At 41.0% G+C, this 19,246-nt stretch overlaps 3 protein-coding genes across 18 annotated transcripts; all 3 read right to left on the bottom strand.

Moving 5' to 3' along the window:
* Positions 1 to 888: 888 nt before the first annotated feature.
* Positions 889 to 1,940, bottom strand: LOC149162292 (cysteine proteinase mucunain-like). The gene is made up of 2 exons (XM_089437191.1): positions 1,503 to 1,940; positions 889 to 1,395 (listed from the first exon to the last, which is right to left on the bottom strand). Exons 1-2 carry the CDS (start codon positions 1,938 to 1,940, stop codon positions 1,318 to 1,320), a joined length of 516 nt encoding a protein of 171 aa, XP_089293317.1. The 3' UTR covers positions 889 to 1,317.
* On the bottom strand, positions 1,923 to 4,187 carry LOC149162293 (cysteine proteinase mucunain-like; the record flags this gene model as incomplete). The annotated part of the gene is made up of 5 exons (XM_089435144.1): positions 1,923 to 2,311; positions 2,419 to 2,871; positions 3,170 to 3,310; positions 3,409 to 3,644; positions 3,839 to 4,187. Coding segments are annotated over 5 exons (1,257 nt in total), but the record flags the coding sequence as incomplete, so codon positions are not given.
* On the bottom strand, positions 3,973 to 6,921 carry LOC149162294 (histone H3.3-like). Of its 16 annotated transcripts, XR_016261918.1 has the most exons (6): positions 5,922 to 6,154; positions 5,762 to 5,822; positions 5,545 to 5,635; positions 4,978 to 5,406; positions 4,310 to 4,392; positions 3,973 to 4,199 (listed from the first exon to the last, which is right to left on the bottom strand). XR_016261918.1 is itself a non-coding variant. In XM_089437193.1 (5 exons), the coding sequence occupies exons 2-5, from the start codon at positions 5,991 to 5,993 to the stop codon at positions 5,235 to 5,237; spliced, it is 396 nt and encodes a 131-aa protein (XP_089293319.1). In that variant the 5' UTR covers positions 5,994 to 6,032; positions 6,774 to 6,921; the 3' UTR covers positions 4,956 to 5,234. The 16 variants fall into 16 exon arrangements, 13 of the variants coding, with proteins under 13 accessions (XP_089293319.1, XP_089293320.1, XP_089293323.1 ...); XR_016261917.1 differs by having other exon boundaries at positions 3,973 to 4,392; XR_016261919.1 differs by lacking the exons at positions 3,973 to 4,199; positions 4,310 to 4,392 and adding an exon at positions 4,399 to 4,727.
* Positions 6,922 to 19,246: the final 12,325 nt, after the last annotated feature.

The following is a 19,246-nucleotide window of genomic DNA, read 5'->3' on the forward strand; positions in this document are numbered from 1 at the left end:
GGCCAGGATGAGTTTGGCTAGTAATTGAAGGGTGAAATAATCACAAATATTCAAACTAAGAATATTAAATAATCACAAATTCTCAATTGCATAAATAGTATGAAAATTGGAAAAATGATAAAAAAATGCATTTATAGATATGTATTCAGCTCATAAAAATGTGGTAAATGAAATAAAGGCCAAGTTTCATCTAGGAGATATCATTTAACTCTCGCATATTGCTAAATGTTGAAGTAGAGGTCTTCAGATTTTACTCCGAGTTACCTTGCCTTCAAAGGTTTAGTCTCACTGGCTCTCACATGCCTGAGAACACTGCTGTGTTACCAGTGTTAAAATCATTTAGACTTCCTCTTGCACTCGCTTGAGATTTGATCATTGGTTTCGAATTGACTTTCCAATCTCTCATTGCTTTCTTGACAATCCTCACCATTTTTAATCTTCAGTTTCGTTGGTTTCTATTTGCCTTTCATCATCTTAATCCATTTGAATCTAAATTCAATCACTTTTAAATTCATTAGCTTCGACTGCTCATGCTCTGCTATAGAGAACCTTCCCCCCCATCCTAGGTTTGTGCTTCGTTTTGGAATTTTAAATATGACACTCACTTTTTGTCTCCATACAAATTCCATTAATTTGGCAACTATAATTTTAACATCCCAATCTTTGTTCCATGGCCGAAAATTTTAGCAGGCCTGTAAATCGTATAAGAGATTTCGCGTGAGATATTTGTCTAACTTATTTATCAGCCCGACGTAATTATATTGGTAACTGGTTTGGGCACAGGCGTGTGACCTGTTGCCAACAACAATCTCAAACTAATATATGCAAGCAAGTTTTGTTCATAGATTAACAAGAAGACAGAGAGCAAATATAAATGAACAAATTCCGTACATGAAGAGTAATAGATATTAATTTCCAAATAGTACACAGAACAATGGGGGATTACACCTGAACCTTTTGCACCCAGGTTGGGAATAATCTTACTGACCTGAAATAACAATAACAATTGAAAAATATGGAACATTACCTTAACTCCTGGAGTTAAGATCTATAATAGCTTCCGTAATCACAAGGTTGTTTTGTTCATAGACTATAAGCCTCAGAACAAACAATAACAATGGCTAACATAACCAAGCGTTGTACATGTATAAATGAGAAGGGATAGAATTGATGACAGGACAGGAGCAGTTTCTGATCCAACTGGAGAAGCCAAGCCAGACACGGCAACATAGCAGAAGTATTTTGTACACAAACCCTTTTTTTATGTATCAGTTTCTCATTAGACGATCAGGTTTGCAAAAGAACATCAGCGACTATTCAGGCAGCAGCAGCAACCCAGTAGGGTTTGGCTGGGGTACACTTCAGCATCTTCACTCCAAATGAATCCTTGTTACTCTGTGACAACAACAATTTATCCCCAAAAATACACAATATCATAAATTTGAGATCGAATCTAGCGAAGTTGCAAACTTGAAATGACTAGTTAGGAATATTGGTACTACCTTGAGGCAGGTCCCACCATCAAGATCGCAGACTGGGTACTCGTTAGGGCAGCAGCTGTAGTGATCATCACAGCAGGTGGCCGAATCAAGAGGGCAGCAGCCCCAGGCATAGCAGTAGCCTCTAAAGTCATACATGCAGCAGCAGGTGTTGCTCTGAGGGCAGGAATAATAGTTGTCACACACAGTGGGAGGCTTTATTGGGCTTGGGGGAGAAGGCCCAGGGTTTGGAGGGTTGGCACCCTTCTTTACAGGGTAAGATGCCTCCATTGCTATACCACAAATACCTGTTGAAGCTTCTTCAAGGTTCCTCTGCAGTCTCATGAATCCCTCCTCTCCCCAGCTCTTTCCCCAAGAATTCTTCACAATCCAGTAGTCTGTGCCTGACTCTGACCCATAGCCCACCTGAAATAACAATAACAATTGAAAAATATGGAACATTACCTTAACTCCTGGAGTTAAGATCTATAATAGCTTCCGTAATCACAAGGCTGTTTTGTTCATAGACTATAAGCCTCAGAACAAACAATAACAATGGCTAACATAACCAAGCGTTGTACATGTATAAATGAGAAGGGATAGAATTGATGACAGGACAGGAGCAGTTTCTGATCCAACTGGAGAAGCCAAGCCAGACACGGCAACATAGCAGAAGTATTTTGTACACAAACCCTTTTTTTATGTATCAGTTTCTCCTTAGACGATCAGGTTTGCAAAAGAACATCAGCGACTATTCAGGCAGCAGCAGCAACCCAGTAGGGTTTGGCTGGGGTACGCTTCAGCATCTTCACTCCAAATGAATCCTTGCTACTCTGTGACAACAACAATTTATCCCCAAAAATACACAATATCAGAAATTTGAGATCGAATCTAGCGAAGTTGCAAACTTGAAATGACTGGTTAGGAATATTGGTACTACCTTGAGGCAGGTCCCACCATCAAGATCGCAGACTGGGTACTCGTTAGGGCAGCAGCTGTAGTGATCATCACAGCAGGTGGCCGAATCAAGAGGGCAGCAGCCCCAGGCATAGCAGTAGCCTCCGAAGTCATACATGCAGCAGCAGGTGTTGCTCTGAGGGCAGGAATAATAGTTGTCACACACAGTGGGAGGCTTTATTGGGCTTGGGGGAGAAGGCCCAGGGTTTGGAGGGTTGGCACCCTTCTTTACAGGGTAAGATGCCTCCATTGCTATACCACAAATACCTGTTGAAGCTTCTTCAAGGTTCCTCTGCAGTCTCATGAATCCCTCCTCTCCCCAGCTCTTTCCCCAAGAATTCTTCACAATCCAGTAGTCTGTGCCCGACTCTGACCCATAGCCCACCAGAGTCACGCCGTGGTCTAGCTGGGTTCCGCAGGCGCTAGTGAACACACCCTGGAGGTAGATTCCATGGAAAATTAATCAATTGGTAAAATCGCATGGCAAAATCATTAATAGTGGTAAAGATAAACTTAGACAACGTAATTTACAGCATTTCAGGTGGTAAATTCCAAGGGAAATAATTAATTGTTAAAGTCACATGGAAAAAAAATAAATGGCATCAAGAGAAACTGACTGGCAAAGAAAATTTTAGGGGTTATCCCATGTAGATTAATGAAGACGACTTATCCTAAATTGATGATTAAGATTTGAAACGGTTAAATGATCATTCTTCACAAAATCAAGTGCTCACAGATTCGTAAAACTGGAACTCCCTCCCGCTGGCTTCGATGGCAACGCTAATTGGCTGATTAGCCGCAGCCTTCTTCAACGATTTCTCATCGTTTTCAGGCACATCTTCGTAGTCATCGATTGTTACCACATGGGCATTTTTCTACACACATGCATGCAAATTTATCAGTCATGATAAATTAGAAAAATCAGCAGGTAGCGGGATCGAATCCCGCTTAAACAAAAGACCATGAGAATTACCCTGTAAGCGTCACATGATCCATCGTAGGCCGTGTAGGGGTAATCCTCCTCGCTGTCAAGTCCACCATTGTTTATGATAAACTCGAAAGCGTAATCCATGAGACCACCGTTGCATCCTTGGTTGTAAGAAGTATCACAGTCCACCAGTTCTTGCTCGGACAGCGAAATCAAATCGTCGGTCACGATTTGATTGATTCCTTCAACGGCCGCCACAGTTGAGAACGCCCAACAACTTCCTGAAAAAATCGAATAGAAAAAGTACAATACAGAGCATTTTTATGCTCTAGGGTATAAAATTCAGGAGATAAAACTTCTCAAATAAAAAGTACTGTACAGGGCACTGTTATGGCCTAGGGTATGAAAATTCATCAGATATAAATTCTCATAAAACTGAAAATTAGGGTATGAAAATTCATAAGATAGAACTTACCACATTGACCCTGGTCCTTCACGGGAGCCACGGCTCCCTTTTCTCTCCAGTCAATGGACTTTGGCAAATCCTCGCCGTCGGAATACTGGTATCGAGGGCTGGGAGACCTCAGCAAGCGTTTCTTGGTGTCCAGCTTGGCACCCAGATATGTGGCCTTGAATTCCTCGTGGCTCAGATCTGCAAACTGGTTCAGACCCAGTTTGTAGGACCGATTCCCCTGGTTGTGCTCGTGAATATACAGAAAATTGTCTTTCAATACAGTATAAGTATTGAAAGCAATCTTTTTCTGTTGGCACCAAAATGCTACATGCACGTGGAATGTCTTCGGCCACAACCACCCTGTCACGATTTATCGCCTCACCTGTTACGAGAGGGGTGAAGGGATTCACATTTTACACTAACCTCAATTTTCCATTAGTTTAGCACATAGCTCGTTCCTTCAAATTGAAGGGATTCACTTTTTACACTAACCTCTATTTTCCATTAGTTTAGCACATAGCTCATTCCTATTCAAATTCATGTCCCTCCCTCGGATGAACTTTCCTGAAATGGCTCTACAAATTCATTGTCATTATAGGTTAGTGCTCAGTACAATCAAACATGAGCAATCCACAGATAAGGTCCCTCACCACACCAACACACTCACTCGTGCGTATATATACATAAATATGAGAGAGGGAGTGGGAGAGAACGCCCACACAAGGTTATTAATAAACAAATCAGGGAGATCAATCATCTCCTGGTGATTATACTAATGCAAGCGCAAATAAACTTTGAATTGAGTTTTAACACAGACAACTCCCCAACACGCCCACTTATATATGTGTGTGTATCACCACCCACAAACTTATTACTACCCAAATTAGCAAGATCAATCATCTCCTGGTGACTATACAAATGCGAGAGCAGATTAATTTTGGATGAATTTTAACATAAAACCGTCGCACATCCAAAAGATATAGAGAAATTGTAAAGAAGCTCCATATAAAACATACTACTATCAATGAATATACAGAGTACGCACTGCATGTTCTAAAGCTTCAATCTTAATACAGATACTTTTTCTGGATATCACCATAAACATCTTCAAGCAAAAAGTAAATTGTAGTCATAAGAATTAATCAAACAATCACAATTACCTCATAAGTTAGGCATTAACAAAAATGCCAATTAACTTCAGGTACATAATATCCATTAAACTCCAATTAATTCCGTTAATACGACAAAAATCCAGCAGTCAACATTGCGTTTCTGCGTAGGGTGTCCAATATCAAATATATATATACAAATTAGAAACATTCAAACAAAGCTCTATCTGATCCTAAGCATCAAAATCAATCCTAAGCCCTTTCCCCACGGATACGCCTTGCAAGCTGAATATCCTTAGGCATGATCGTCACCCTCTTGGCATGGATGGCACACAAGTTGGTATCCTCAAACAGTCCCACAAGATAGGCCTCTGCAGCCTCCTGGAGAGATAGCACTGCATGACTTTGGAAACGCAGATCCGTGTACAAAAGAATAAATAACAATTTTTAGAAAGGTCGGCCTTTGGTGTACTACGTGCACTACAAAAGAATAAATAACAAATTTTAGAAAGGTCAGCCTTTGGTGTACGAGGTGCACTCTGCCAGTTGATTCAAAATTGAGCTGTGGATGCCCTTGCAGAGCTTTTTTGACTACTACTGTGAAAAGGAAAGTGTTACCTTGAAGTCCTGGGCAATTTCCCTAATAAGCCTCTGAAAGGGCAGCTTGCGAATAAGCAGCTCGGTACTCTTCTGATACTTTCGAATTTCTCTGTATGATTTGATAAGTTGCAATTAGATATCTAGTAGACAGAATAGGGCAATAAAACCAGAAAAATTATCATAAGGCATTCATAACAATTTCAAATCAAGAGAACATACTGAAGAGCAACTGTACCAGGGCGGTAGCTATGAGGCTTCTTAACACCACCTGTGGTAGGAGCAGATTTACGTGCGGCCTAGACCAAAACAGTGTTTCAGCATACACACGAGGTAATACACATCGAAAGCCACATAGCCGACAAGAAAGGAAAAAGAAATAAATAAATAAAAATTACCTTTGTTGCCAGCTGCTTCCTTGGAGCCTTTCCTCCAGTCGATTTACGAGCTGTCTGCTTCGTACGAGCCATTGTTAGGTGCAATTAACGACCAGCAAGGTAGAGAGTTATCTGTTTCAGTGACAACAAGAACGAAGATATCAGCCAAGCCATAAACGCCGTCTCAGCTGAAACCCCAAACGCCATCTTAGCCGAAACCCCAAAATACCAAAAACCAGCTATAAATACAGAAATATTACGAATCTCCTCAAACAATCATTCTACTGTAAAGCAGAACCCTCACATCCGTAAACCCTAAATAATAAAAGAGAAAAAACAGAACCTAAGAAACAGGGAGAACGTGAACCCTCACATTCCAAGTCATATGTGAATCACAAAAAGGACAACAGAAAGCATCCACAGTAAACCCTAGATATTAAAGGAGAATAAACAGGGTACAGGAAACATGGAACACATTCTAAAATGGGAACGACCCAGGATTTCAAGGAGAATTCAAGTTGCTAAACTGCGACAACAAACTCTAGGGCACCAAAATATTTTACTAATTCAAAACATTATCAAATAAATGGAACACCCCACGGGTTCACGGGAGCTCTAGCTGTTATAATAAAGATCACAAACGCTAGGGCACAAAAATAATTGAAGAATCAACCAGTTACTACGACCTCAAGGAGAATTCCAGTTACTAAAACTGGAACAACAAACCCTAGGGCACCAAAATATTTCACTAATCCAAAACATTATCAAATGAATGGAACACCCCACGGGTCAAGGGGAACTCTAGCTCACTGCTCACTGCTCGAATGCATCGAATAAGGTGGAAGATAACTGCAGGAAGTTAACACGACCCGCCATTCCCTCGCAGAACCACTCCCTCCAGAACTGTCCCGCTCTATTCTGACGCTAGCTGCACGAGACTGAAAAACTCCTGGTTATGACATTCAGAATCCGATGCCACGTGTCAGTATAAGGAACAAAGGAGCCATTCAGAATCCGATGCCACGTGTCAGCACGAGAGCCAAAGGAACGACGAAAGTCTGTTCCAAAGGAAGGCCTATCGGCCTAATTATCCCAAGAGCATAGTAAAGGAGGATAAATAATGAGCATGTTCAAGGATAGAAAAAATATTAAAAATATGTGATTTTAATTTTTAATTATACAATATAGAAGAGTGTGATGGTTAAGTAAGAGTATAATGGTTTTAAAATTTAACGAAAAAACATGAATAACATTTTGAAGGGAAAAAATAATATTAATAATTAATTACTCGCCAAAAGCATGGTAAAGGAGATAAAAAAATGGAGCATGTTCAACTATAGAAAGAACATTAAAAAAATAATAATCATCATTTTTCTTAATTGTACAATATAGAAGTAAGAGTATAATGGTTTTAAAATTTAAGAAAAAATATTGAATAAAACTTTTAGGGTCTAGAGGTATTTGTATATTGGTGGGTTTAAATTTGATTGGTGCTTAATTTTCAATTTCTTCCACATTATATTTAAAATGTGAACTTCTTAAAAAGAACACTAGATGTCATTAGAGATTGACATTTTTATGAGTGTGCATACTAAGTCTAAATGAGATGAGATAATTGATACTTGTAATTATGATCTTATTTGGATTGAGAATATTACAACCTACAAGTAAAATGTCTTTAAAAATATAATTTGATAGCATAACATTAATTTCTTGAAAAATTATTCCATTTAAAAAAAATGGCATCCACATTGGTGCTCAAATGCAATAGTTATGTATCTTGAAAATTTATGATACAAAGATTAAAGACGAATTTCCATAAATGCTATAAGAAATCAAGTTGAATATAGTGAAATATGCTTAAATCAACCACAAAAAACAAAATTAGAGGAAAAAAATCAATAAGAAAGGACTTTAAACGAAAAAGTTATGCTCATTTCAAATTACCAGCCCTAAGGGGTGGGGTTGGGGAAGGTGGGGTGAGGAGCAGGTGGGTGGAGAGTGAGGGTGCGGGTTGGTGGAAGGTGACACGAGAAGGGGGTGAGTGGGAGTGTTCATAACATTAGTTTTTCAATGAAATTTGATTCCATCTTGCTTCACATGGGTTCATATGACAACCCAACAAATGGAAAAGGCTCATTCTAGTTAAGGGAATTGTACTATGGACTTGATCCATTAAAAAAAAAAAAATTGAAATGTAATTGTCCCATTTAAGAAGAAGCCTTGACCACTCTAAGGCTCATTCTAGTTAAGGGAATTGTATGGAATTGATCATAATTGTTTTTTGAAATGTAATTGTCCCATTTGAGAAGAAGCCTTGACCACTCTACCTTAGAACTGCTTCTCATCTAGGTGTCATTCCTACTAAGGGAATTCCTAGCTTGTTGAAACTTGTGTTGCTTCCTAGCTTGTTGAAACTTGCATTGCTTCCACCAGACATTATCAGTCTTTGTGCAATGTAACTTAGATATTTTTGTACTTAATCATCCTCCTTATCAAATTACTTAATCTATCCAGGTTGCATGTCAACTAATGAACAATGTAACATGTGCAATTCTAGATTTTACATGTGTCCCATTTCCAAAGCTTATGAAGTCAATTGGAGCTAACGAGGAAAATCACATGGAATTTTTGAGAATTTGGAATATGACCAAGGATATTATGTATGCATGAAAAACATGACCTCAATCTAATCATTGAGAAATAATTGGATCCAAAATGGATGGCAATTGGCTTGAAATTTGACATAGAAACATTGTTTTGAATGCTCACTTCAAATTCAGAAGATTTGTAGAAGCATTTATGTGGATTCATATTGTATCAAGCTTTGCATCTAGATCTTGTTATAGTCCATATTCATTGCCCTATGTTGCTTGCTTATTTTGGTTCGCTAATATAATGGAAAACGTTTATGGGATTGTCAATTTTGGTTAGTGCATAGAAATTGGTTTACCTTGAGCATGTGGCATGCTAAGGGCTTCACTTATGGATGGATAAATAGTTTGGGGTACACATATAATGTGTCTAATCAAGATGAGGACACAAGCACACACATTGTGTGATAGATTGAAACACACTTCATGGATAGCCACATCATATGACACACCTAGATGAGGATTTCTAACAGTACACATCATGTAATAGATGAAGATGGGCTCATGGCATTGAGTTTCCACTTAATCAGCCTATAGCATATGTGTTTGTGGGATACTAAATAATAAGCCTAATTTTAGTAGACATTGATAAACACCTCCTAAAATCCTTTCACTAAATTCCCCTTCTCAATACATCATTCTAATAAAATAACTCCTATTTTAGTAGATTAAAATAAAAATACGTTTACATAATCAAGCATATAGCATATGTGCCAGAATAACCCCCAACATACATATGATTGATAACAAGTTATGGGGCATGCATGAGGCCCCTCAAAGAAACCTCGTAGAGAAACATTAGATATAGCCCAAACAACAGGTATCCACTCATCAATCGAGAAAACCAGACATGCAAGCCTGCATAAAGGAACCCTTAGAAATGGGTGCATCTGTCAAATTCCCAAACAACGGCAAACCACTTATCAATCTAGCAAACTAGGCATGTAGGCCTAGATAAAAGAACCCTTAGAAAAGGGTGCATCTCTCAAATGCCCAAAAATAGGCATCAAACCATTACAAAACAAGTCAAAACCCCAACATATAACCATGATGAAAATGGCACAAGGCCGCCATGGAATAACCCAAAGCAAATTTGATAGGAACCAAAACGATTGCAAAGACCCAACCCTGGCCACCCCGATGCAAGCCAACAACCCGCACTAGCAGATAAGCAAAGAAAAAGGATCGCAGGGCCCATGGCATCATGAAATCCTTCACACCGATGAATACCATCCTTGATTTTCTCCATCATATTGTGCCCCAGCACAAGCTAACCAACATAATAACCCATTGAGGAGAAAATGTCATCAACAATGGCATCGAAAGACATGAATGCATTTGTCAGTGCCCCCTTGTTGTGTATAGCTCTCGCCAAAGAAGATGAGTCTAATCTGCTCTTCCTCAGCCAAGAACAACTGTCATTGTCCTCGCCAACTGCTAAAACGAACCTCGCAACCTTTGGCATCTTCACCATGACCAAACCTATTATTAATAAAACAAGAAACTTATGCCATGTTTTAAGGGTTCAACTGTAGTTTGTAGATGATCAGTTTCAACAACTTCTCCAACTATTTGAGGAGTACCTCTTATATATGGAACAAATTTATTCCCAAACAAACTGACAAGAAGCAAAATTGCATAAACCACAACCTTTCATTCATATGCCTCACACACAATCAACTTCTACAGGGCATGCACAAAGACCCCTAACCCATATTTGTTACTTAATTTGGCTCTTATTTTTCAATATAATTAACTTAACTTTGGTTAGTTGGTATCAGAGGATCTACACACTTGAAATATTGGCTATGAACACTCTCAATACACTGCAATATTTTGACCCCCATGAACCACTGGCTACATATCATTATGTCCAACATAGAACAGGGATTACAAGAAGATTGAAAAGTGAAGGGTGCATACCTTGCCACCTAGCGCAGTACTCCAAATGCTAATAACATGCAGGGTATCAAGAGAATGAAGTAGTTCGCTCATACACTATACATCTATTATTGCTTAACCACCTGAATATATAATATACACTCGAAGGAATAGATTACAATGGTGTTACCAAAATGATGAAGGACAAAACCAGATTGCTACTATGAATAGCTCCATCGATTTGTATTGAGCTCATAATTATATGTTATGAATGAGGCACTATATCATTAAGCTACAAGTCTCTTTATACTTGTGATAGGGCATGATAATATCACTAGTGCCCAACTAGACAAATAGGGGACGCTAAAAAATGAATGAGAGACATCAGAGTCCAAACCACAATTATCCAAGCCAAAATTATTAACAGTGCAGAGCAGCATTTGGTGGGAACCTTAAGGTACTTGATTGATGTTAAAGGTGGAACGAGGAGCACAAGATTACATAGAAACTGTAGAGCAACATTCCTTAATGTCTTCACCATCTTGACCACACTATATATGCAAGAAAAGCCCCTTATGCTACAAAATAGTAAACATCTTTCCATCCAAATGACACAGACTTTGTGAACTCCAAGGATAATATATCAATCAATGGAGTGATTATTTTAGTTATGCTTGGCACTTCAAATAGTTTATCACCCCCTCACATGCACATATCATATTTAAGCACAGGCATAAGATGGAGGAGAATCACAGTTGCTAAAAATTGTCTCTCTCTATCTGGAGGCAGGAATGACTACAAAATTCTGATTCAAAGCATGAGCAAAAATGGGAAAACTTATGTTCCCAGATGGAATGGGCAACCAAGTGAGGTGAATGATATTATGTAGAGCTAAGTATATCCACCCTTTTCATATCTTCCATAGTTCAATTTAATCACGCTAGAGTACTAGGAGAAAAAGAAACAAAATCTAGGTAAGTACTTTAGCATTCCCTTTCTAGAATCAGTAGCATGAGTGAACCTCCTACATGTTGTCTATTTGTTTTGATTTGATTGCACTGTTTATAATCCCCTTGTTTAGTGGATCTGAGGAGGTATTTCGATAGAATTCCTGTAGCAATTCATTGATCATTGGGTAGAACTAAACTCGGATCCTCTTCACAATTAGAATTTAGACCTGTCACAATGAAAACATTACAGGTTTATGAAATTTCGATCACTGAGGTAAGAACTTGACCCAGAGGTCTAACCTGAGGTTGTTATGAGGAGGAAACCATCATGGGAGATTCTAGGCTTTAATCCAAGTTTACAGAGAAACAAAATTATTCACCTATGTAGGACGGAGGAACATACATGGCCTTGATTGATCCCATGTTTTTGGTTGCACTAGTAAAGGATTCTTAGGTCCTTCTAGGGCTTGTTTTTAGATCATTCCCATGAGATTTTTTGAGGACCAAGTGTAGAAAATCTTGAACTTTGAGCAACAAAAGCATTGTTATAATATTCATCTACAATCTAAAGCACACCTTAATTAAAGAAGTAGCAAACTCCTTCATAGTTTTGGCAGCAGGGTTTTGGGCATCCTTTGGAGCAACATTTGAAGGGTCATTTAAAGTGAAATTGAAGCAAACTTGAAGAACCTTTTGAAGCAGTTTATAAAGATCTCCTTGAGGTGACTTAACACACAATTGAAGTCCTATTGTACACCTTTGCATCAGTTTTGAAGCAACATACCTTGAAGGGTGAAGACAATTTTGGAGTATTGAATTCTATCCTTTCAAGGACTCTTGAAGATACCTTGAAGATTGGTTGAAGGAAGACTTGGTTGGCATTTTTCGATCTCTAGAGACTAGGTTTTTGGGCAAAATTTGGAGGAACCAAGTGAAAATCTTGACAACATCCTTAGAGTAGACTTTGAAGAGCATTTTGGAGGACACTTTGAGAGGACAAACCTTGAAGAAACCTATTGAAGAAGTCACTATCATGAGATGCTTCTTACTATTATCCTTCTTCCTCCCTAGGTTTCTCTATCACTTTCCCTAGTGTTACAACCCACATTATTGTAGATTCCTCTATAATTTGCGTTACGGTTTTAGCCTCTACAATTTCAGTTGTATCTTCCCCTATTTGTGATATAGTTATGAAGTGTCAGCAAGTTCCAGGTGTGCTAAGGAGGGAGTGAAAAGGTATGCTAACCAGTGCCAAGGCATCACAAGGGAGAACTAGGTCAAATTTCTTGGAAATGAATGAATAAGAGTGTGTGCCATGAAGTGTCAGCGAATTTAGGTGTCCCAAGGACGAAGTATGTTAGGAGAAGCTTAAAATAGGTGTTGGAGAGGTAAATCCCCTCTACGGATAGAGGCGATCCCTACTAGCCCAGAATGGGTCTAGCAACAATCAGTCAATGCTACTATGAAAGTTCCTAATTGCAAATATAAGGTAGGCAATGAACACCTACTTGGATTCCAATGTTGTTGTTTGATGAAGAGATGCCGCTCTCGCTCCTTCGCTTTGGCCGGTCACGATCCTCCACGATCCCCGTGGATAGATACCTGCACACACGAAGAGAAACACAAACACAAGCGTGAAATCTAATAAAGGCAATTATACATCAGTCGGAAAGGACATAACTCACATTAACCATTACAAAGACAAATGAGAGTGGAACCATAATAGTAGTCATCTATTATTAATCAATAACAGAGAAGAGTACAACCAAAGTTCTGACGTCGAATCCTTCTCAAGAGGGTCCAGCCAGCAAGTCTCTTAAGCATTCACCCTTGGAGGTAGATCTCCCAAGACAAGAACTCTCTCTCACACAAGCAACACTCCACAACCTTCCTTAAGCTCTAGCAATCCCACACTAGTCACACCAACTACCTACTAGCAGCAGCACTCTAAGCACTATCAACTCCACACTATCCAAACTAGCTGCTCATGGCCATGGTAGAGGTTTAAATAGGAGAAGGAGTCTCCATGAATGGTGGGAGGATGAGCTTATCTCCAAGGAAGGTGGCTCAAATGACGAACAGACATGCCATAGAAGGGAGGGCGACATTTACAAGGCCAACAACCAGGTCTAGAGTCATCTGGAAGGCTGGCTGTTAGAACAAACTCGCCCAAACTGGATCAGCGCGGGTGTATAACTGCACTGGAGCGCTGACATCGCATCTGAATAATGGAGAAGGTTGTGTCAGCGCGACTCAATACAAACATAGGATGCGCTGGCTCATGAAATTCGACCAGCGTGGAAAACACGTGTGCTTCCGCGCTGGCAGCGCATTCGTTGCACTATGAGGCGCCAGTCAGCGCGGTTATTTTAATAACAGTCGCGATGATGGAAAAAACTTTGGCAAAGTGGGTCATTTGGCCAGATTAGAGAGCATGAGCATGATTAATTTGAATTCATGACACAGTAGGGAGACTGACAGAGAGACAGTGACAAATTACTGTGTAACAGATGCCCCCTAAAGCATGAAGCCCGAGAGAGTGGGAGGGGTGAAATGCTTTACAAAACTCGCTAAACTGGAACACCACCAGGAAGAACCTGCACGTATGTACAACTGATATCTCTATTACATGTAGTCTAGGCATGGGCGCAGCCATCCAAAAGACATAGGGAAAAGGTCTGTGGTATGGACGCAGCCACCCATCTGAAGAGACCATGATGACAAAAAGGTATGGTCGCAGCCATCCCAAAAGACTCAGGTATGGGCGCAGCCATCCATCAATGAGTCATGTAATAACAATCCACAAAATCGCAACCTGGTTTGCAAGAGACAAAAACCAGGGTCTTGCGCTGCATCCCGACCCGAACAAAGTACAAGTCCAAGCATGTGAATACATGAGCTGAAGTCGAACATGCATGAACATCGTCTGATTACCAGCCAATAATGAAAACTATTAACAGACGCGAGAGGAACCACCAATAATGACAATGGTCCTCAAGGTACTTATAGGTACAATCCGCGGCGTGTGAATCAATGAGCTGGTGTCGAACACCCGCAGAATCATTCGATCGGAGGCCAATGATGAAAACCTCACGTTGAACACGAAGAACCTGCCATTGAGGCATGCAGGCTCTAAGGCACCTGAAGGGAGTCTCTAAGACACCTTCCTGGATAATGAGCTGAAGTCGACAGGAAGTAACCTGGATCGAAGGTGGGCCATAATGTTTCCCACATCATCGACACGAGACAAAGAAGGATAAAATATTTTGTGTGAGACATCAGAGGGAGGTGGTAAGTTTGCAGAGATCAACTTCTCTTGAACATATCGGCGGCACGACAGCGGATTTGGCAGTATCTGACATCAAATGAGTAGAGGTCGTGGTGACAAGGCAATGAGCAGATGAGAGGTCAAAAGAGGATAACCCAAACCCATGGAGGCTAGTGTAAGACAAGATGAGAAATCCCCACCCAGACACGAATGCAGACGAGTGCCATGTTCAAGAGCGACATACTGCCGACACGACCATTATTACAGTTCCATTTTCCCCACCATTTCTGGCAGGTACCCCGATTATTTTTGGATGACAAGCTTGACGGGGATAGCATATGCTTGGAAAGCGTCGTTTCGACGGTGTCCGATGTCATCGAGTTTTAACAAGTCTGACAAAGGAAGAACTCGACGTCTTTTCTTGTTTAGAGAGTCTGAAAAGACAGCGGAAAAGAAAACTCCAGGGGGGTCCTTTTTCGTAAAGTTGTGTCTCTCGAGCCCGAAAAAGTATAAAACAATGCTCGAAAGAACCGCCCGACCGATACGATCGAGGAGTACTTTTCGTAAGTAGTAACTTCGACTCGAAAAAGTAAAAAAGCGGTCAGAATTACGTCGTTTTGGAGCCAATAACGAGTGCGAAACGACAAACACCCGGCAATCTTTTTAGTTTAAACGGTCGAAAAAAGAGCTTTAAAGGCGACCGCCTCTCGTTCTTTTTAACGAGTCGAAAGGGGGGACTCGGCAATCTTTTCATCTTTAAACGGTCAGAAAATAGCTGAAAGCAGACCTCCATTTTTTTAAAGGCAACCGCCTCTCGTTCTTTTTAACGAGTCGAGAGGGGGGACTCGGCAATCTTTTCATCTTTAAACGGTCAGAAAAGAGCTGAAAGCAGACCTCCATTTTTATTCTCTTTAACGAGTCAAAAAGGGAAAAAAACTCGGCAATCTTTTCATATTTTACAAGTCAGAAAAGAGCTTAAAGGCGACTCGTCCTAGAGGAACGAGTGGTATAAAGGGTAGCAACTGGTTCCGGTAATGGTGGAACTGCTCAAAACATGTAATGGTCAAGAGGCTGGCTAATCAAAACCACTCATAAATGCGGTCCCTCAGGAAAGGTCAAACACCAAGTGAAAGCATATGATCGGCCAAAGAGATGGTGGCGATGGAATGAAAACAACCAAGGCTCATCTAGGAGAATTTAGCAGATAAAGATAACAATCACGAGATGTAAATTGGGTATGGGTTCATTTTACACAAGCTTGAACCATGGAGAACTTTGCTTGGATTCAATTTCATGTTTACACAAGCTTGAAACGACAAACTATGCTTGTTATAAGTTCGCATGCCCCCAGCATAATGGCGCAAATCGAGGTACATGCCCCCCAAGCTTCATTGCATTCAACAAAGTGGATGGAATGAAGGTCCACCTTCGAGATCTTGGAAAGACTCGACTTGGATTTTACGAGATCTTAATCAAAGACTCAATTGGGAAAAGGGGTTGTTTCATTTTTTAATGAGGTTGACACAGTAAAAGAACTATCCTCATAACCCTTGTTTCATTTTTTAACGAGCTTGACATAAGATCAGGAACTATGCTCGACTCCTTGTTTCGTTTTTTAATGAGGTCGACACAAGATCAGAACTATCCTCGGGACTGATCCAGTTTCATTTTTTTAAGGAGCTTGACACAGGAAAGGAACTATGCTCCGCCCGAACTTCATCATAATGAATAGAAAGTCGGGGCTTCCAAGATTCCCACTCTCGGTGGAAGGGAAACATCTTGGAAGTCAGGGCCCAATGCCCCTAGGACACTATGCACGATGGCGGCATCACTGGATCCAGGCATGGGATAGGTGGCCACGTAGTTGATCTGTGGTGGGGCAGATACAACTGGTGGATAAAAACTAGGAGGGGACGACAACTGCGCAGGAGGCATTGGGGGACTAACGAACGACAATTGATCGATAGTCACAATTCTTCCATCGTGTGGAAAGCAAACCACACGGAAAAGCGAAGAAACGAGGGCCCCCATGGCGTAAACATAGTCACGACCAAGGAGAAGACTAAAGTCTAAAACACCTTGGGTAACCAAGACGTCTATATAGACGGTTTTGCCTCCCAAAGTAATAGGGAACTTTGGGAGAACTCCTAGAGATGGACAGGCTCCCCCATCGAAGGCCAACAGATTCTGAGTGACTGGCCCAAGCTACGGGGAACCTAAAGCTTGCTAAGTAGTGTACGACATAAGACTGACAGACGCCCCTTCATCCAAAACAGTGCCAGGTACTGCCTTAGCACAGGCATGTACTGTGATCTAGAAAGGCATATGGGATGGAAGGCGACCGATAATCAGGCGATTCCAATCAAAGGAAGCGACCAGACTACTTGGTGGGGGAATCGTATGATTGCCCCCACGTGCTAAAGGAACCGAAGGAGAACCTTCAGGAGCAGCTAGGTTAAGAGAGTCATTTCAGGACTCAGGAGAATCTGAAGAGACGAAAAGAACATGGGCGTGATTCTCTTCCGAAACAGAGTGAGCGAGCGGTGGACTCGAGTCGACACTCTCTCCGACCAATGGTTGGTCTGGAACAGGCTGGACACAGCCGGGTTCGGGAAGAGGGGCCTAGACAAGAGAAGAATGTGAACCAATCTCTTTGTCGGGAGGCGGATGATCTGCAGCTGCAGAAAGACGTTGATATCCAACGAGGAGTTGAGGTGAAGGAGCTGTGAGACTTTCCAAGACAACAGAGGCTTTATCCATTAGTGGACAAAGGTGAAGGGGATGATTGCCTTCACAAAGTCTACAGGGGATTCGAATCTTCCCTTTTCCCTTACCATTCCCAACTGATAAGGTAGCATCGCCGTGAGCTTCAGAGGACGATGAGGGGTGGGCCGGATCGCGAGACCATACTTCTAGTACCCTGGGAATGCCAGGACAATCACGAAGAAGATGGTCTCCCTTGCATAATCGACAAGGAAACTTAACCTTCCGCGGAGGAGCGGAAGGGGGCCCGACTTCAGGTGTACTCGAGGGAGTAACAGCTGTACTTCTAGCCTCTCCCTTGGGAGCCTTCTTCTTCTGCGTCTTCTTCTTCTTCTTCTTAGCCACCGGGTTACTCGAATCGAGACTTTCACCAGGCGAAGTAGAAGATGAGGACGTAGAAGTAGGCGTAGAAGGGGAGAGGTCCACCTTAGAATCAACATGGTGTTGTTCAGGTGGAGGGACTGATGGACTAGCAGTCGATACAACAGGGACCAAAGAGGTTGAAAACAACCAAACAGGCAACCCGACAGTTAACCCCGGAAGGGATAACGTTGCCATATAAGGAGCACCAACATTCCTGAGAGGAGGGAAATGACCAGGATTCCCGTCAGGAGGGGAACTTGGGTTGGTGAACCCTGGAAAAGTTGCCATGGCAAACAAAAAGAAGCCTACTCAAGCTAACGCACACAAGATCTAACCAGGTAATGTTAACGTGGCCGAATAGATTTTTAAGACACAAGAACTAAACTTGAGCTTTTCATGTTTCAAGAGTCGAGAAAAGGACGAAAAGATGACTCTAGTCTCCTTCGATATGTTTAATGAGCATGAAGTGACAAGACGCTCACTGGCACCTTTTCTTTTAAGGAGTACGAAAAGGATCAAAAGTGACTACTCTGGAGACTCTAGGCAAAGGGTTTACCAAGCAATCCGTAAAACTGCTTATACACCTTGGCAATCGTATGAGAACCAAGGACTTTCCGTACTGCAGTCAATCTTCCCGAATGCTGTGTTCGGTGCGTTACGGTTCGCAAGGCGGCAGACTCGGCTTCCTATGGATCAAGGATAAAAGCCTAGTGGGGTCTCCCTATATACGCGACGGTACGTGGGAGCACAATCCGTGTTAGACCACTATCGAGTCATAGAAGGAGGAATCACCCAACCGTAATGTGAAACAATAGTGACTATGTTTAAAGACGCCGGAACACGTCTCTAGCCTAGACCTCTAGATGTTTGCGTTAAGTTCCAATGCGTTTTTAGGTTTATTCAGTTTATTTTATGGTTGATCTTGAATTAAGTTTCGGTTTCAGGCCCTATCGTGTGATCTCTCACAATTACCTAGATGCAAACTACATGCCAAAGAATACCATTTCGTTCGATGAATTCTAACTATGAGAGGGTTAAGAGTTTTCAATCAAACAAAATGAACTCAATCAATCAAACAATCTAATGCAGCTAATGGCAAAGAAATGAGATTTTCCTTTTGAGAACACAAATCAATGAAATGCTCTTTTTCCCATTAACTATTGAATGCAAAAGATATTAGTTCGATTTCTTTTTCCAATGGCACAATGCACTTGAAATGAATTTTGAGAGACAACAACACCGAGTAAAGAGAAATAAAATCACTCAATGAAAAACACAACAAGCGTGAAAAGAGCCGGTTGAACCCAAGCAATTGTAATCCGTGTCTGGGTAGTGAGAAGTAATCGAAACAATCCGAGGATTGGTTCAATGACAATCACCTAAACAACCAAGCAAAGAAAGCAAAAGAGGAAGGTTTTCGCAAAAGCAAAGGCAAGTAGTAACGAATCTTTGTGAATGAGTGATAAA

The sequence above is a fragment of the Pinus tabuliformis genome, chromosome 5_2 (assembly GCF_031772625.1).
Source record: "Pinus tabuliformis cultivar Carrire ecotype Pingquan chromosome 5_2, CPIR1, whole genome shotgun sequence".
Classification (NCBI taxonomy): Eukaryota; Viridiplantae; Streptophyta; class Pinopsida; order Pinales; family Pinaceae; genus Pinus; species Pinus tabuliformis.

Coding starts and splice junctions, on each gene's coding strand:
- LOC149162294 (XM_089437193.1), bottom strand. CDS start 5,993: ATGGCTCGTACGAAGCAGACAGCTCGTAAATCGACTGGAGGAAAGGCT. Junction 5,636..5,761: donor GCCTCATAGCTACCGCCCTG/GTACAGTTGCTC, acceptor CAAATCATACAG/AGAAATTCGAAAGTATCAGA. Junction 5,407..5,544: donor AAATTGCCCAGGACTTCAAG/GTAACACTTTCC, acceptor ATTCTTTTGTAG/TGCACGTAGTACACCAAAGG.
- LOC149162292 (XM_089437191.1), bottom strand. CDS start 1,940: ATGTTCCATATTTTTCAATTGTTATTGTTATTTCAGGTGGGCTATGGG. Junction 1,396..1,502: donor ATGGTGGGACCTGCCTCAAG/GTAGTACCAATA, acceptor TTGTTGTCACAG/AGTAACAAGGATTCATTTGG.